The sequence below is a fragment of the Mercurialis annua genome, linkage group LG5, assembly GCF_937616625.2.
Source record: "Mercurialis annua linkage group LG5, ddMerAnnu1.2, whole genome shotgun sequence".
Classification (NCBI taxonomy): Eukaryota; Viridiplantae; Streptophyta; class Magnoliopsida; order Malpighiales; family Euphorbiaceae; genus Mercurialis; species Mercurialis annua.
In genome coordinates this window covers 995,857-1,012,439 of record NC_065574.1, presented here as the reverse complement: position 1 = coordinate 1,012,439, position 16,583 = coordinate 995,857, and the positions used below count along the sequence as shown (strand labels likewise).

General features: G+C 33.0%; 2 protein-coding genes across 4 annotated transcripts; both read left to right on the top strand.

Annotated features, from left to right (window-relative positions):
• Positions 1-378: 378 nt before the first annotated feature.
• LOC126681124 (uncharacterized protein At2g33490) lies at positions 379-9,734 on the top strand. 3 transcript variants are annotated; one of them, XR_007641331.2, is made up of 12 exons: positions 379-807; positions 1,736-1,808; positions 2,546-2,620; positions 3,635-3,696; positions 3,802-3,870; positions 5,029-5,057; positions 5,135-5,342; positions 5,442-5,678; positions 6,028-6,087; positions 6,328-7,318; positions 8,129-8,255; positions 9,644-9,734. XR_007641331.2 is itself a non-coding variant. In XM_050376521.2 (11 exons), exons 1-11 carry the CDS (start codon positions 694-696, stop codon positions 8,137-8,139), a joined length of 1,929 nt encoding a protein of 642 aa, XP_050232478.1. In that variant the 5' UTR covers positions 379-693; the 3' UTR covers positions 8,140-8,388. The 3 variants fall into 3 exon arrangements, 2 of the variants coding, with proteins under 2 accessions (XP_050232478.1, XP_050232479.1); XM_050376521.2 differs by lacking the exon at positions 9,644-9,734 and having other exon boundaries at positions 8,129-8,388; XM_050376522.2 differs by lacking the exons at positions 379-807; positions 1,736-1,808; positions 2,546-2,620; positions 9,644-9,734 and having other exon boundaries at positions 3,802-3,901; positions 8,129-8,388.
• Positions 9,735-10,828: 1,094 nt separating this feature from the next.
• Positions 10,829-13,688, top strand: LOC126683449 (probable inactive shikimate kinase like 1, chloroplastic). Its single transcript, XM_050379349.1, has 10 exons — positions 10,829-11,076; positions 11,175-11,215; positions 11,315-11,369; positions 12,028-12,100; positions 12,184-12,271; positions 12,436-12,518; positions 12,640-12,745; positions 13,002-13,080; positions 13,157-13,221; positions 13,451-13,688. The coding sequence occupies exons 1-10, from the start codon at positions 10,875-10,877 to the stop codon at positions 13,517-13,519; spliced, it is 861 nt and encodes a 286-aa protein (XP_050235306.1). The 5' UTR covers positions 10,829-10,874; the 3' UTR covers positions 13,520-13,688.
• Positions 13,689-16,583: the final 2,895 nt, after the last annotated feature.

Sequence of the window (16,583 nt, the reverse complement as noted above, 5' to 3'; positions counted from 1 at the left end):
GAGAAAATCCGGCAGTCACTTAAATATTATTGCACGGAAAATCTCTCGTTGATAAAATTAAAGTTTAATAATGAAAAATTTAAAATTTGATCACTATAGTAAAAAAAACGACAATTTGGATACTCATACGATTAATGACAGGCGATTTCACCCAAAAAGCACCACGTGTCAACTCATAGCGGCACAGCATCCCCCTTTATTAGACAAAAAAATGTTCTACATTTGAATGTTTATCGCATACATTACTTGTGCATATATATATATATATATATATATATATATATATAATAGTCAATCTTTTTATTATTAAATATTTTGGCAATTTGTTAGACGAATGACATAACACAACGATTTTTCTCTCCCACTCTTTCGATTTTCTCTTCTCATTCTATTTTTCTTAAATAGAAATTATTTTTTTGTAATTGATCTGTTACGAGTCGTTTTTGACCCAAAAGCAATGTCGTTGAAACTATCGAGTTGAAATTCCACTTTCCATTTTCTCTTCTATAATTTCACACTCCAAGCCTCCAATTCTCAGTCATTTCTCGAGCTCCGGTTCAACTTCCGGCGAAGTGCGAGACAGAAGGAAATTAATAAACTTATAAACTAACGGAAAAACTAGTCAGGGAAGCGGTTTCAGTTATCTATTTGCTCTCTGTGTGTGTTTTGGTGTTAATTTAGGGTTTTGGAGAGATGAAATCGCCGCTTAGTAAGTTCAGAGGATTTAAGCTTCATAAAAGCGATGCTAAGGATAAAAGAGATTTTTCACCTCCTGCTCAGTTAGATGAGCTCGCTCAGGCTGCTGAGGTAATTTTTTGTGTTTTTTATCTTAAATTTTGAGCTTAATTGTGTGTTTATTTCACTATGTACTCTGTTTTATTTTTTGAAATGTTTAATAATTAACGTATATATGTTATTCATTTTTGCATCAAGCTACACCTGATCACCATTAGATCGGTGTTATTATAGATTGATTAAGTGGAGGAATACAATTTTAAGTGGATTTAGATATTATTTTTGCTGCTTGAGAGGTTAGAAGTTAAATTGTTATAAATTTTGTGTGGTGGAACTGTGCACTGTGCTTGTTTCGTTGATTGATATGCTGAGATTAGCGAAGATACGAAATCAATTGTGGAAAAATTATACAAAACTTAGGTGAATCGTGTGGATGTACAAAGTTTTAGTCGAGTTTGATATAGGACCAGTCACTCTTTGGATGTCTAGTACCAAACGTTTTAGCATTCTGCAGTGGTTTTCTATTAAGGTTCTTTATTTAGTAATTATCAATTAGGCTCCATGAATTGTTTGGAAAAAAATTTATTCTGTGCAAGAATTCAGTTTAATAGAAGTCTTGCAAACTCCTCTTGCGTCTATCATCTACACTTCTTTGTGCAAAGAGTTGATCCTAGCAACTTAAGAGGTTTGCTAACACAAGGATTGAGTAGATAGAGTGGAAAACAATTGAAGTCTTGCAAACTCATGTTGCGTATCTATCATTTACACTTCTCTGTGTAAAGAATATAATTCTAGCAACTTATGAGGTTTGCTAACACGAGGATTGAGTGGATAGAGTGGAAAACTATTGAATTGGATCTTGCATTTGACACTTTCCAAACAATGTGTTGATTAATTCGGAGAAACTTTGTGGTTTGTAATGTAGTTTATTTTTGAATGAACTTTTCGCCACTTGATGAAGATCATTATTCGGTCTTATTTGATTCTTTTATTCTCATAGGACATGCAAGACATGAGAAATTGCTATGATAGCTTACTTGCTGCTGCTGCTGCAACAGCAAATAGTGCATATGGTAAATGAATTTCCCTCCTTCCTTTGTATCATTTTTGTTTTCTTGATCTTTCATATTGTAGCATTGCTGATCATAAAATAAGCTTTTATCAGGTAGAACTTGGACTGTTCTGGTTCCGATGATTTTTTTCTTCTTTTTGGTTTGCTTTTTTCCCCTGTAGACTGACAGATTTCAATGAATAACCTCTACTAAAATTAATGGGATGAAAACTTTGAAGTTGATATATTTTGACCTTGACGACAGCCTGTTTGGATCTTTTTATATCAATATGCTACCAATAGTTACTTTTCGTTTCTGAAATTGAATTTATGGTCTAATGTGTTTGAGGTGCCCCTATTAAGACTCACATACTTGTGAATCCTTGCTTAAACTAGGGGAACAACCTTCTCACAACGGAAGATGATGTATTTTGTAACCCTTTAAATGGCTGTTATGTGGGAGGACACATGTGTTTTTGGGATGCTCCCTTTACATTAATTTGCAGTATTCCGAACTTTAAAGTCTGATCATCATGTTTAAATTTTGGGAGTGTTATTTCTTTTCTGTTGTCCACTACATACTTATTATATAATTCATAGTATGTACTCCGTAAATGGTCAAGCTGGAATGATTGGACACTGATATGTGCATTTCGATGCTATAAATATTGTATTACTTATCTCAGTCCTCAGAATCTTCAAACTCTTTCTCTTTATGCTATAAAAATTCTTCCATTTAACTCCTATCTTCATTTCCAGAATTCTCAGAGTCTCTGCAGGAAATGGGTGCTTGTCTAATGGAGAAAACAAAATTACATGACGACGAAGAATGTGGTACGTGAACAAAAAATTTGTCCAGTTCCTTTATTTGACTGTTCAGTTGAAATGTTCGACTTCATCACGATGAGATAAGTATTTTCTTTTTGGAAATGGTAGTTGTTGAGTGCAATATGGGATCAAATGGGGTCTACATTTATTTTAATAGGAAAGATTGTTTATGCAGTATTAGACTGTTCCCAGTTATGATTATCAAATTTTAAAGTTTAGGCCCGTATAGACATGAAGACTTCTGAATTGTTTAGTCATGAAGGGGTTTAGAGTTGCACTCATAAAGTTATGTTCTATGACTATCTATCTTCTAATAGATTTTCTATCTTTTTCTCATGATCTCCTTCTTTTCCATTTTTTTTTTGAAAATTTTATAGGTAATAATGTTTTTTTCTCTTTCATTGCAAAATAGAGTGGTCCACATTCCCCTTATAGCACTTTCTGTGAAAATTTGTAAAGTCTGGTAACCATTCAATTTGGGTTTATTAGTTATATTTCTAGCTATTATTGGAAGCTTGTGTTGCTAGAACTCGGGGTTCTGCTACTTACATTTCAAAATCCATGGTGGAACAATGAAAAAATGGATAACTGTAATTTTCTTCCAATTTTTATTTTTTATACAACACAGGTTTCAGTAAACAGGATATATGATTCAGTAGCAGGTTTCACCGTTTCAGTAAACAGGATAACTGAATCAGTAGGCATTATATAATGGTACTTTAGTTGGAAAACATTTCTTTGCCTTGGTTTCCAGTTTTGAGAAGTTTATAGTTTAGTTTCCTGAATACTTTGGCCATCTTTCTTAGAGGGGTTTTAAGGTACATATATGTACTGTGCAGATAACATAATTTGAAGTAGTCTTATTAAATAATAACACTTTGGATAATGTTTTAGGTAAAGGACAGAGAAGAGAGAGAGAGTGCACTCTTCATTGTTGTTTTATTTATAACTTTGAATATCATCACACTTGTATTCCTAATATGATTATTTAACTGCTCTTGAGTTGCTATATATCTGCAGGCAAACTTTTGCTAACGTTGGGAAAAGTGCAGTTAGAACTTCAGAAACTTGTCGATAGCTATGTGAGTGCTAACTGTTTTCTTGTACTTGTAGCATCCATTTGACACCTTTATGAACTATTGCCTAGAATTCAAATTGGTTCTAACTTTCACCTTATGTTAAATCAGCGGTCTCATATATTCTTAACTATTACAAACCCATCAGAGTCTCTTCTCAATGAACTTCGAACAGTTGAGGTTTGCTGTTACTAATCCCTTGTTATCTTATGTAAGGTTTGTTTTATGTGATTTCTTCTAAGTTTCCCAGTGTATATGATTGTGAATTTCCATGAGTTGTAATAGTTATGAAGTCTCTACAGATACATGTGCATCTTAGTTGTTATCTTGGATTTTTGGTAATGGAATCTTTAATATTACTAATTTGGGAGGGCTGTGCACCTTGTCATAACTCACCTTTATTTTTAGCTCTTCCTTCTGTTGATACAATACCTCAGATGCTGTTCATGGCTTTAAAAATAGCTTCTGACTTTCTTTATCCTCCAACTATAATCAGCTGAGTTCAACCCCTTACCTTTGATCTTATGTCTTTTGTTAAACGTAATGGCATCTATTACTCCCATCACAACATCATATAATATTTTGGTTGCTGAATCTTTCCTGCATTAGTGAGTCTCATTTCACAATGCCGAAATGGAAAATTTGGCAAGAGAGCCTTAGTACAGTGGGTAGATTACTCTGTTAATATTTGAATCATGAGTTTGAACTATAGGTATGTTTCAAAATCCAAGAAGGCTGTTTACCTTTGCTCCTCTCCAGATTGCACAGTACAGAAAGCCTGATATAGGATACTTTTTTCTGATAGGGTGCTTCTGCAGCCTTGATAATAATTCTGGTTCTAGGTTTGATGCATAAGCAATTTTTTTTAAGAACAAGCTTTTGGAACTAGGCTTGTGTAAATCAGCCTCATTGGTATTAGCTTACAAGCTAGGTTCATACAACTTTTATTGAGATAGTATATCTGTATTTTTATGTACTAACCTTGCTTTTTTAACATCTTCACTGAAAAACATCTTTATTACACTTCAAAGTAATTTTTTAATTACTTTTAGAAGAAGGCAGATGAATTGTTGCTTCTTTAAGTAGCAGTGTTATAATAATGAATGGAATGTGCTTCATGCCTATCTGTTAGACATTGCCTTTGATCAAAGTCCCTCCTAGGTGTAAAACATATTGTATTAATTTAATTGGAAAAGTTTCTCCTCTTCTCTTCATGGAGAAGTGAGATTTATTGCCTTGCTGATTAAGGTTTCTTATACCTAGATGCATTCAATACACTAATAAGTTATTATTTTGCTAAGAATTCTATTCAATAGATTCCCTTGCTCTCTTATGCAGGATATGAAACGACAATGTGACGAAAAAAGGTCCGTCCTTGTTCATATACTTCTGCTATTATTTGGTAGAAGGAAAGTTTCTGATACTGATGGTTTATGATGTTCAGAAGTGTCTATGAATATACGGTGGCACAACATAAAGAGAAGGGAAAGTCAAAAAGTGGCAAAGGTGAAAGTTCTACATTGCAGCAACTGCGAACAGCTCATGATGCATACGATGAAGAGGCAACCCTGTGTGTTTTCCGGTTAAAATCTCTGAAACAAGGGCAGTCTCGAAGTCTTCTCACGCAAGCAGCTCGCCACCATGCAGCCCAGGTTTTCCTTATGTTCCATAACAAGTTTCCAAAGACAAGTTTATGGGTTTTCTCAGTATTTTAATAATTGTATGATATTCTTTTTTTGCTTCAATTGCAGTTGAATTTTTTCCGGAAGGGACTCAAATCACTTGAGGCCGTTAATGATGATGTAAAATATGTTGCAGAACATCAACATATAGATTACCAATTTTGTGGACTTGAAGATGATGGCAGGGAGGAGGGTGGAGACGATGATGATTTCGACGATACAAATGAAGGGAGGGAACTGAGTTTTGACTACAGAGCATATAGGCAGGGGCATGATGCTGTTCCCGCATCAATGAATTCAATGGAGGTTAAGTTGATTGATAAAAAATATGTTAAAAACTACTGCATACAGTTTGTGTCTAGTTTGAGAGTTGTAAATTGTTATGGAGGTATTCTATTTTATATCTGGACTTACTTTACTGATACGAGTATATCATGAGCCGTATCATAGTTGTGATAGACTCATTTTATGGAGTATGGAAAGTGGTGAGAAAGTAGTGTGAAAGAAAAAATGTCTTTCTTAAGCATGCATGTCACTCAGAAATTTTACCTGAAGTTTAAAAGTCAAATTTCTATTTAAATGGCGTAATTAGTAATCATGCAGTCTTACACTATACCACCTGTATTGTTGATTGACATGTTTGCTTAATCTCCAGGTGGATGACGAGGACCTCTCATTTCCCCAAGCTTCTACAACTACAGCAGAAAATGCTGAGGTATAAACTCTAGATTTGGTTTTGGTTGGTAGATGAAACTTAGTTACCATACTAGGAATACTTAACTGAACTCTGCAGAGTAGTATAAACTTCACAGCCTTTAACTTTGCCATCAAGTTGCAGTTATTTGTACGAGGATTTGATTTTTGTTTTTGGCTTACTTTGAAATGCCTATTGTTATATGCTGGCTTTAGGTTAGATCTGGAAATTGGTTGTCAACTGAAATTTTCTATCCTCCAGGCTCCATTTAGAGAACCTCTACCAGGTAGCCATTCTGCTCCGCTATTGCCAGAAAGAAAGTCTGATCCAATTGAAAGGATAAGACAGATGCAATCATCAGCAAGGAAGTCCAACACATACGTGCTGCCAACACCTATTGATGCAAAGAGTTCAATCTCGTCAAAAACAAATGCTTCAGTTGGCCACGCAAGGCCCACAGACCTCAGCGGACGCTCCCACAACTTGTGGCATTCCTCCCCATTGGAACAGAAGAAGCATGAGAAAGATCCTGGTGATGGTCACTTGTCAGAGTTAAAAGTACGTCCCACACATAAAGGGAGCAACAATAACAGCCATCCTCCCCTCATGCCCCCTCGTTTAGCGGAAGGAGTTCCTTTTACACATCTGGATATGTACAATGTATCAGACAACAAAAAAATTAAACGGCAATCATTTTCTGGTCCAATAACTAGTAAGCCATGGTCATCAAAGCCTGCTTTATCTGGCAGTGGTTCCATCTCCTCTAATGAACCTTCCCAACAAGTTTTCGGTGTACCTTCTCGTGTGATGATTCCTCAAACTACATCTCCAAAAGTATCCCCGACTGCTTCACCTCCTCTTGCATCTTCACCTAGAATAAGTGAGCTTCATGAGCTTCCGAGGCCACCAGGTAGTTTTGTCACCAAACCAGCAAAATCATCGGCAGCAATTGGCCACTCAGCTCCACTTGTTAGAAATCCTGAGCATTCCGGAACAATAAAGATTTCTTCTGGAGCAGCAAATCTGGCATCACCTCTTCCAGTTCCGCCTTTGGTGGTCCCTCGGAGTTACTCAATACCCTCCAGTAGTCAGAGAGGAATGATTATACATGTATCCAAGTCCGTGGAGTCTCTGCAAGTCCCAAACAAGGCTGAAGAAGTTGACTCTCCCCCACTGACACCGATTTCTCTTGCAAACCTTAAACAAGCTTCTATACTATCTGAATTGGTTCCTCGTTCTAGTCAAATTAGAGGTAACTGGATCTCTTCTTTTTTTTATCATAATTCCTAATTGAACAATTATTTCTTTTTAAACAGGCATCAATCAAGCTTAACTCATCATATACCTTGACTTTATATTGAGAATATCACGGATTACTGACAAGTCTTCATATTAGGTTGCAAAGAAAAAAAAACTGTCGGTTTCACTTTGAATCAAAACTGACATTGCATGAACATGTGATGCTTGTTGAGGCCCAATTATTTGGTGCCCTAATGAACAAAGACAAGGTGTCATTGTACCCTCACTTGCCGATAGCATATGTTGCATGGAGGCTAGCCTCTTCTTAGCATGTTTGTTTGAACTACGGAGCGTGGACCTATGTCACATTTCATATCAGCATTTGCATGAATCTATTTCATAAATCATATTCAGAGTCGGGTCTTTTCACTTTGATTTAGGTTTTTCGAGCATGGATTGAGAATAGCAGTCTAATATCTTATACACTGCTTATAGTCTCAACAAAAGGTTCACTTCAACTTGGCACAAAAGATCGAAAGTGTCCAAATTGGTGGGTTTTGACAAATAAATCCACAACTTGGCAAAAATTGGATCATTTTACCCTGAACTTTCTAAATTTTTAGAAAGTTTAGAGTATAATGATCCAATTTTGCCAAGTTATGTGTTCATTTGTCCAAAATCACAAATTGGACACTTTTGATATTTTGTACCAACTTGGAGGGTGAAACGAACCAAAATCATGTTCAAAGGCTTATAAATATGGATTTTGTCAGTGCTTGATACAATTATGTTTCTGATTGCAAATAGCTTCACTAATATGCAGGTGGAGGCTGATATATGGTTCAGAGTTAGATGAAATCGCTGATAGATTTTTTTTTCTGAGACTACTACTTGACGCTATTTTTTTCGGGTCACATCATCTTCAAGCCGGGCACTGTAAATATTATCTTGTAAGAATTGTTTAGTTTCTCATCAATTTTTGTTGATCGCTTGATTTATTATGATGAGAATTAATCTCTACATAATTGTGCATTATCACACATCTTGTATATCTCCCATTGAAAAATTTTGTTTCTGGTTCCACTTTTTTAATTTTTTTTTTCCACAAGATAATAGCCAATCATTTGTTATATTTTTGTTACTAGGACAGCTATTATTTATAGAAAATGTCTTTTATGTCGGATCCTTGTCTAGAATAATCACTTCAGCTATTCTTTTATAAGTTAGGCTGCCTATTTTTTTGTCATTTACAATAAGAACTACAAATAGCATCATATTATTCGATGACAATTAAATAAAACTAAACTAAACTCAATTGAAAATTTGCAGGTTGTTCATGTCGTTGGTTGACCATAGGAAAACTTGAATATTTGTATATATTAATTGTCGTCGGTTGACCATAGGAGAAGTATAACTTGAACAGTTGTATATATTAATTTGAAGATAAATTATTCATAAGAAACAGTATCAAAAAGGCTAAAATTTCATCTTTATTATACAAAATTATATATTCTAATACTATATCTAATGTTTAAATTTGAAGTTTGATCAATGAATAAGGTGAATCTATTTGTATCAATGAGCTATAGCTCAAATTCCGGCAAAAAAAAAAACTATAACTCAAATGGTAAAACATCGATAGTATTCTGCTAAGGGCAGCACTAAAAATTCTCTCTTCAATGATAAAAAGAAAAAGTGAACCTATTAGTAATGAAGACCCTTAGATTATTTAACTACTCTTAGTTACCACCATTGTTATGAAACATGATTTGCCATATCCTCTAAGCAGTGGTTGTGTGGATTTTTATTTGTCTTTTTCTCAAAAGGTTCTAAATTAAGTAGAAACTGCCAAGATTTTCTTTGTTTAACTTGAAAATTAAACAACTATACAAATGCTTGTTGCCTATAAATTTGTGCAAATTAGCATAGGTTAAAAACACAAGTGAGTGAGAAAGAGAGAAGAAATGTTGAAGCCAACTACAACCACCATTTTCTTCATCTCTTGTATTGTTCTATTAGGTCTATCATCCCTTGTTCATGCTCAAGGTACATTTTCATGTCTTTAGCGTTTTTTGCAATTTCAACTCAGCCGTTTAAAGCACGAACTACTATTTTTTTATAATTTGCAACAACAAACATTTTTTTAATAAAAAATACCGATGTTGACGTTGAAAGAGTAGCATGGTAATTATATTATAGTGTCTACATCAGTATTTTTATGTTAAAAGATTATCTAGTGATCCGAACAGAAAAAAAACTAATAATTTGTGTTTTAAATTGTTAATTATTATGTAATTGGCTCCTTTCTTAACACATATTTTTAATGTTTATGTGAAAGGTTATCCGGAGGATTTAAAATGGTGTTCAAAGAAGGACAATTTTGTTGGGCATGATTGTGGAAGTGATGGGAATTACCAGTGTTTGCTCGACTTCTTGGGAAGGTTTGGAGCAAGCAGTATGCCAAAGAATTGCCGTTGTCAAAATTTGGGTCATAACCAAAGAACCTGCGCTTGTCAAGTTGTTTGTCATCAATCTGAAAATTCAGTGCTTAATTAGCCTTTGCTTCTGTTTCTAAATTTCATGGATGTGATGTGTTTGTAACCAAATGAGAAGTGTTATGAAATATCAATAAATTAATAAATGATCTTCAAGTTCGACTTCAGATGATATGTGTTATACAATACTTATTGTATTCAATAGATAAAAATTGTCACACATATTTGACAAAACTATCCATGGGCATATCAAGCTTTAACAGTTTTTTAGACATAATGCATATTTGGAGTACCGTAATTGTTTTATTTTTAGCTTTGGAGTTCTCTATTTTTATTTGTCAATATTAAATTTTTATATTTTATATTTTATTGGTATTAGATCCATCCGTCATAAAAGAATATTAACGGTGTCACTTCACACTAAAAAAATAAAAATTAATATCAACAATAATAAAAATGAAAGGACAAAATTTTAGTAGAGTTTAACCAAAAAATTTATCTCCAGTGTACTAACAACGTTTGAAGTACATGTACTTTATTTTCATGATGGGAGGATGTAACGTTCACAAAATTTAAATTATAAAGACTCTTTGTTTATATATATTAAATTTTTGAGCAGAAAGAGTTCCTAATAACAAAAGAATGTTGATAGAAACTTAAAAGTTCATAATTGTAAATAATATTAATTGTATAGTTTGATAGGAAGAAAATGTAAATTTTAAAATTATATAAAAACGGTTTACTAATCGTAATAAAATGATATTTGATATAAGCGTTAGACAACAAACTGCTAGGTTGTGGGTTTGATTCCTCCTACAAGCGCTCTCCCCTTTCTAATTATCAAAAAAAAAATGAAAACTAAATATGAAAACTTAAGCGATTAATATGATAATCAAAATTTTTAGGCAGTCGATATTTTGTCATCAAAAAAATAAAAAAAATCTGGAAAACGTGATGGGCTAGGCCCATATGTAAATAAAGCCCAAATGCAAGCTAATCCAAAACAGTAGATATTGTTGATACAGAAACTCAAACAGTTTTGAAGCAAACAAATAACTAACCCATCATCAATCAATGGCGGCAACGACAGCAACCGTAGCACCACCACTCCGACCACTGTCGCCGTTAACCGCCACCTACTTACACCACAAATTCCTTAAAATTCGTTCCATATCATCCCACTCCTTTTCTTCTTGCATCAAACACAAACCTCAGTATCACAGACCTTCAATTTCCACTACCTGCTCACTTTCTGACGGAACTACTACAACTTCAGGTACGTAATTACATTTATTCATTAATGGATTTTGTTCAATTTAGTCCCTAATGTTTTGTTTATTAACTATTAAGCTTCTGTGCTTTTTTTGTGTGCAGCTACAAATGTTGCTGTTGCTGATTCTTCTCTAGCTGTGAAGGTGAGTTAGGGATTTAACTTGGACTTGATTGCTTTATTGTATTTTAATTTTGGGTTAAAAGTGATAAGTTTCAATGTTAAATTGTTTTTAAAATTCCAGAAAAGAGCAGCTGATCTTTCTCCAGAACTTAAAGGAACTTCAATTTTTCTTGTTGGTGAGTGTTTCATTTTGAGGGTTAATTGCAAACTTTTAGCAGGTTTTGCAATTTTAACACGAAATTTCAACTTTTTGACTTAAACACAGACTATTAATTTATAGCTTAATTGCTTTAAAACTTGCGAACTTTAGTGTGTTTTGCAATTTGAATACAAACTTTTAATTTTGGCAATCCGGACACCAATTTTCAAACTTTTTCAATTCGGAACAACGCATAAGCATTTTTTTTTTATGGAAAATTGCTCGATATTTTGAATTGCAAAAAAAATGATAGTTCATATTGTTAAAGTGCCAAAATTTAAAGTTAATGGGCTAAAATTCATGATTTTTTAAGCAATTAAGTCTTAATTTATTACTAATAATTTCCCAATAAAAAAATGCTGATGTAGAACGCCGGAGTATATATCATCATGTTCCTGCATCCAAATCAGTATTTTTTTAAAAATGCTTGTTGTTTCAAATTTCATGTTTAAATTGTCAAAGTTTAATGTTCGTGTTAAAATTATAAACACCTTAAAGTTTATTTGTTTTGCAATTACCCTTTCATTTTACTTATTTACTACACATGTATCAATATTTTGGTGACTAAAATGATGATATGATTTTTTTGGATGTATAGTACTTTCATGGTGACAATTTTTTACCATGTGAAATAGGAATGAATTGTTCTATCAAGACCAATTTGGGAAAATATCTAGCAGATAATTTAAGATATTATTATTTTGACAGGTTCGACTTTGTAATAATTGTTACAAAATTTCTTGTTTGGATGGTTTGAAAATCGAATTTATTCATTGTCATTTGCTTCTCAGTGATAGTTTGGTTGAGGAAGCAGCCGGCAGTGCATCTGCTGCCAAGTCTTTTAAGGAAGCTGATGAAAAAGGTTTTCGAGAGTCTGAGGTGAATTTTTAACAACCTATTTGTTGTTCGTCCTGTTTTCCACATTCTTGAGGCTGATATAGACCTCAAGGGTTAGAATTTTGCAGAACTTTTAGTGCAATCTGTGTTTTTTTTACTGATTTGGATATTCATTAGCTTATTTTGAAGTTGTATTGATGCTACAGACAGAAGTATTGAGGCAGTTATCATCAATGGGTCGGTTGGTGGTTTGTGCCGGAGATGGTGCAGTTCAGAATTCCACTAACCTGTACGAATATGAACATTGATTGCCCTAGTGTGTGAATTCTCTGCCTCCATTTTATGTGAATAGTGTTTAATTACTGTTCTATTATTTTTGTTTTAAACCCGGCTTCTTTGTGATCTTAAAGCGGACTCCTGAGACATGGAATCTCACTATGGATTGATGTACCCTTGGACATGGTTGCCCAAGGTATGCCTGAAGACCAGAGTCAACTTCCTGAATCCGATTCAGAGGTATATTCTTATCTCAAATTGTCATCTATTTAAACTGAGGTAACTGATTTTTGTCTATTTTGTACGGAAACAGAAACCCTAAAATGATTTTGTTTTACTAGAATATGCTGTAAATATAATATTCAGTGTTTCGAAACATAGGACTTGGATTAGTTTCCGTACAACATAGATGATAGATTGTTGTTAAACCGACAAACTTTTTCCCTGCTTTACTGAGTCCTTCTGACTCCTAATGAATGTGATAAACCATAACCAGGTGTTAACTCAGTTAGTTGCTACATATGAACAAATGAGAGGAGGTTATGCTACAGCTGATGCCACAATATCCCTGCAGAGTACATAATCGTCTAACTCATCACTCGTTAATTATATTTTTGCCATTTTTTCCTTATCATTTCTTGTTTTAAGCAGAAGTAGCTGTCCAATTAGGCTACGATGAGCTGGATTCAGTGACCACAGAGGATATGACATTGGAGGTAAAAAAAAATTCCACGTGATTTAAAGAGAAAGGCTGCATAGTTCTCAAGTTCTCTCTACCAAACTATTCTTTTATCATTTCAATCGAACCAAAGCAAATTTTTCAGTTCAGTTTATTCGGGTTGGTTCGGTTTTTGCATACTCGCATGCGTCGGTAAGTGTATCCCGCTTGTTAAAAGTAATTTGATAGACTGAAAATGGGGTTCTTTGTGTTCTATTGTTACTCAGGTTCTTAAGGAGTTGGAGAAACTGACAAGAGTAAAAAAGATGATGCAAGAAGCTGCAAGACCCTTTTAGCAAACCACATCAAATTACCAAATTTCACTGAAAGTGTGAGTCAAGTTGAGATCTGTCTCGGGTATGATTTTGTTATTGCAAGTATATATATATCAGCATCATACACTGCTGTAATTGGTTGTATCCAAAAGATTAAATGTTACATGATCCTAAGACGTGGTTTTGATCATCTTTCTTCTGATTAAAGAACCCGACTGACTTTCAAAAAAAAAAAAAAAACCCGACTGGTCGGTTGAACTGGCAACAGCCAGCTGTCCGGTCTAAATAACACAAAATATCAGAAATCTGGTCTAACCGAATTGGACCGGATAAAATTGGCAGTTGAACCACCAATTGAACCGATTGAGTCGTTGATAGGGAATTACCAACGGACAAATCCGTTGGTAAGTATCCAAAATCTATTGCTAATTCTCCAATGTTTTTGTTAAACTCAACCCGGTTCAGCCGGCGGTTGATCCGGTTAAACTGGTTTTTAAAAGTCTGCATCTTTACATATGATTATGAGTAGGTAAGGCGCGTATTCGGTTCAAACCGAACCAATTACACCACCTTTTCAAAATTGATCTTGATCTTGTGGCACATGATTACTAACATGTAAGAGTGTGTATTCTGATAAATATTTTATTGATGTGGATGCCGAAATACTATTTATTCCCGTGTTCACATTAATTGTTTTACTAGAAAATTGTATAGCGTTTCAAATTGCAAAAAAATAAATAAATTATTGAATACAATTAGTGTCTCTAACTGAGTACATGTGATCTATGAAACGGCCAAAAAGCATGAAGAGAATATGCAATGATAGTGGTTTGGGTGTGATTGCACATTTTGAGAGGGTCAAAAGTTACTCCAAATACTGATGATAGGCATGCTATCATTTGCGGCTGCCTTTATTTCAAGTGTTTCACAACCCGGACCGGTATTAGAACCGTGGCCACCGGTTGAATCAATTCAACCGGTAGTGTAATTTTTGTAGTAGTAAAAAATGCTTTCACTTTAATACAAAATTTTAAAAATAAACAATTTATAATTAGTTAATTAAAAATTGATCGGCTTTACGGTTCATCGATTATGAGGGATTTTTCCGTATTGAACTGATTTTTAAAATTTTAACAGGAATCAAACCGGACTGACCACCAATTCACAATCAAATTGGTTAAACTGGACGGTCTGGTTCTTGAAATAGTGTTAGTATTTGTTTAGTTTCGGGTATTAGAGTATAGATTTCACTAAGTTTAAAAATGAGTATTGTACTTTATTTTGTTTCTTGGTTATTATTTTGTTTCACCGTGAGATGATCTACCAGAAAGTTATTTTTAAAATTTCAGATTTAAATTCAAAAAAGTCATCAAATTATAAATTTCATTTTAAAAAATATACGAAACTATAAATTTTGTTTCTAAAAGAGTACAAACATTTGTAACAAAAAAGAAACAAAATGATTACTTGACATATATTTCCGGCAAGTGATATCCGGCGAAATGAAATGATAATATTGGTAATAAAAAAACAAAAGAAGTATAATATTTATTTTGAAATTTAGTGAATGTTCACTGACCTACGGAGTTTAATATCCATTTAGTGTCCTTCAAAAATTAGATTTAAAAAAGAAAAGCACCAAATATCACAATACATAGCTAGACTGATATCAATTGCCTGCGTCTAGAATGCTTCCTCTAGAAATAGAAACATATTTCGCTTTCATAAATCGGGCGCACAAGAATTTTAAATTATATTGCAGTCTCTACATTTTCTTCACAAGAAAGGTGAAATTGAAACAATTAAGATTCCGGAAACTCAATTATTTCAATTTAACCAATGGACTTTATTTTTTATTGAAATTGTAAATCCACCAAAATTGACTGGTAATAAAATGAAGTTCATTGCAGAACATCTTTGGAAGGAGAAAATAATCCATAATATAAAATAGATTAATGAACAAAAGATCACTTCACCTCCAGAATTTGACATAAAAGATAAAAAAAATTATTTTAAAGCAAAAGTGGATTATTTTAATCCAAATATTGGAGGAATCAGATCAATTTTACCCTTGTGACAAAAAGAGAGAATAAAATTCTTAATTATACCTAGTTAACACTAATTAGCACCTAATTAAAAGTCTAATTAGTTCTCATTAATAAAATTTTAACTAAACTTAACTAAAATTAATTAAATCTAAGTAGACTTAAGAAACCTAATTAGCCTTGGTCTACCAAATTAACCTTACTCTTAAAAACTGTTCTCACACCTCAAATTGTTGCTGCTGCTGCTGTACAACGTCGTTCGTCTTCCAACTGAAGAGAAGCCGCTGCCACTCAACATCGTTCGTCTTCCATCGAGCCAACGATGAACCAACAGTTCGTTGTTTCGTCGACAACCCGACTATTAAATTATAAAGATGAAGTAACTTCTTGAAAATACCAAATGAGCCATTTCAAAATCAAATGATAAGAACTAGTAAAATAATTAATTCATTAGGACAATTTTAGCCATAAAATAGGTTATCTAATTAAATTGTATCAACTTTTGAAATTTAATTAACTAAAACTGAGAATGTTTAAATAAAATATTCACTAAGACTATTCTAATAGCGGAAGAATTTATTTTGATAAGTATTTAATAATCTCCTTCAAAAATTTGACGGTGATAGTCACTACAATTATTTTTAATATTCCAATAAAACATCAAACTTTAGGCAAGAAAAAATATATAATTTTATAACATAATAATATATATAGTAATCTCAAACTTTTTTCAATGTAATTTTATTTTTAAATTTTAATATAAATTTATTCTTCCTATAAAAATTAAATAATTTTTTTACTATATGAAAATTTATTATTAAGTATATCTAATTATACCAAATCAAACATTTTATAGTCTTAGTTATTTTTAAATCTTTGCACTATTAGTAAAATTTATTTGTAATCTCTTCAAATTTTAGTTTCAAAATTTTAAATTAAATTAAATTTAAAAAAATTTAAAAAAAAATTGAAAAGAAAGGGAGAGGAAGAAAGAGAGATTCATAAAAAGAAAGAAAAGGTAAAAGAGAGAAGGACAATAA

Excerpts from the sequence above, each read along its gene's own strand:
- LOC126681124 (XM_050376521.2), top strand. The coding sequence starts at position 694 with ATGAAATCGCCGCTTAGTAAGTTCAGAGGATTTAAGCTTCATAAAAGC. Across the intron at positions 5,058-5,134 it reads CGACAATGTGACGAAAAAAG|AAGTGTCTATGAATATACGG; the intron begins GTCCGTCCTTGT and ends TATGATGTTCAG. Across the intron at positions 5,679-6,027 it reads CATCAATGAATTCAATGGAG|GTGGATGACGAGGACCTCTC; the intron begins GTTAAGTTGATT and ends CTTAATCTCCAG.
- LOC126683449 (XM_050379349.1), top strand. The coding sequence starts at position 10,875 with ATGGCGGCAACGACAGCAACCGTAGCACCACCACTCCGACCACTGTCG. Across the intron at positions 12,519-12,639 it reads GTTCAGAATTCCACTAACCT|CGGACTCCTGAGACATGGAA; the intron begins GTACGAATATGA and ends GTGATCTTAAAG. Across the intron at positions 12,746-13,001 it reads TTCCTGAATCCGATTCAGAG|GTGTTAACTCAGTTAGTTGC; the intron begins GTATATTCTTAT and ends AACCATAACCAG.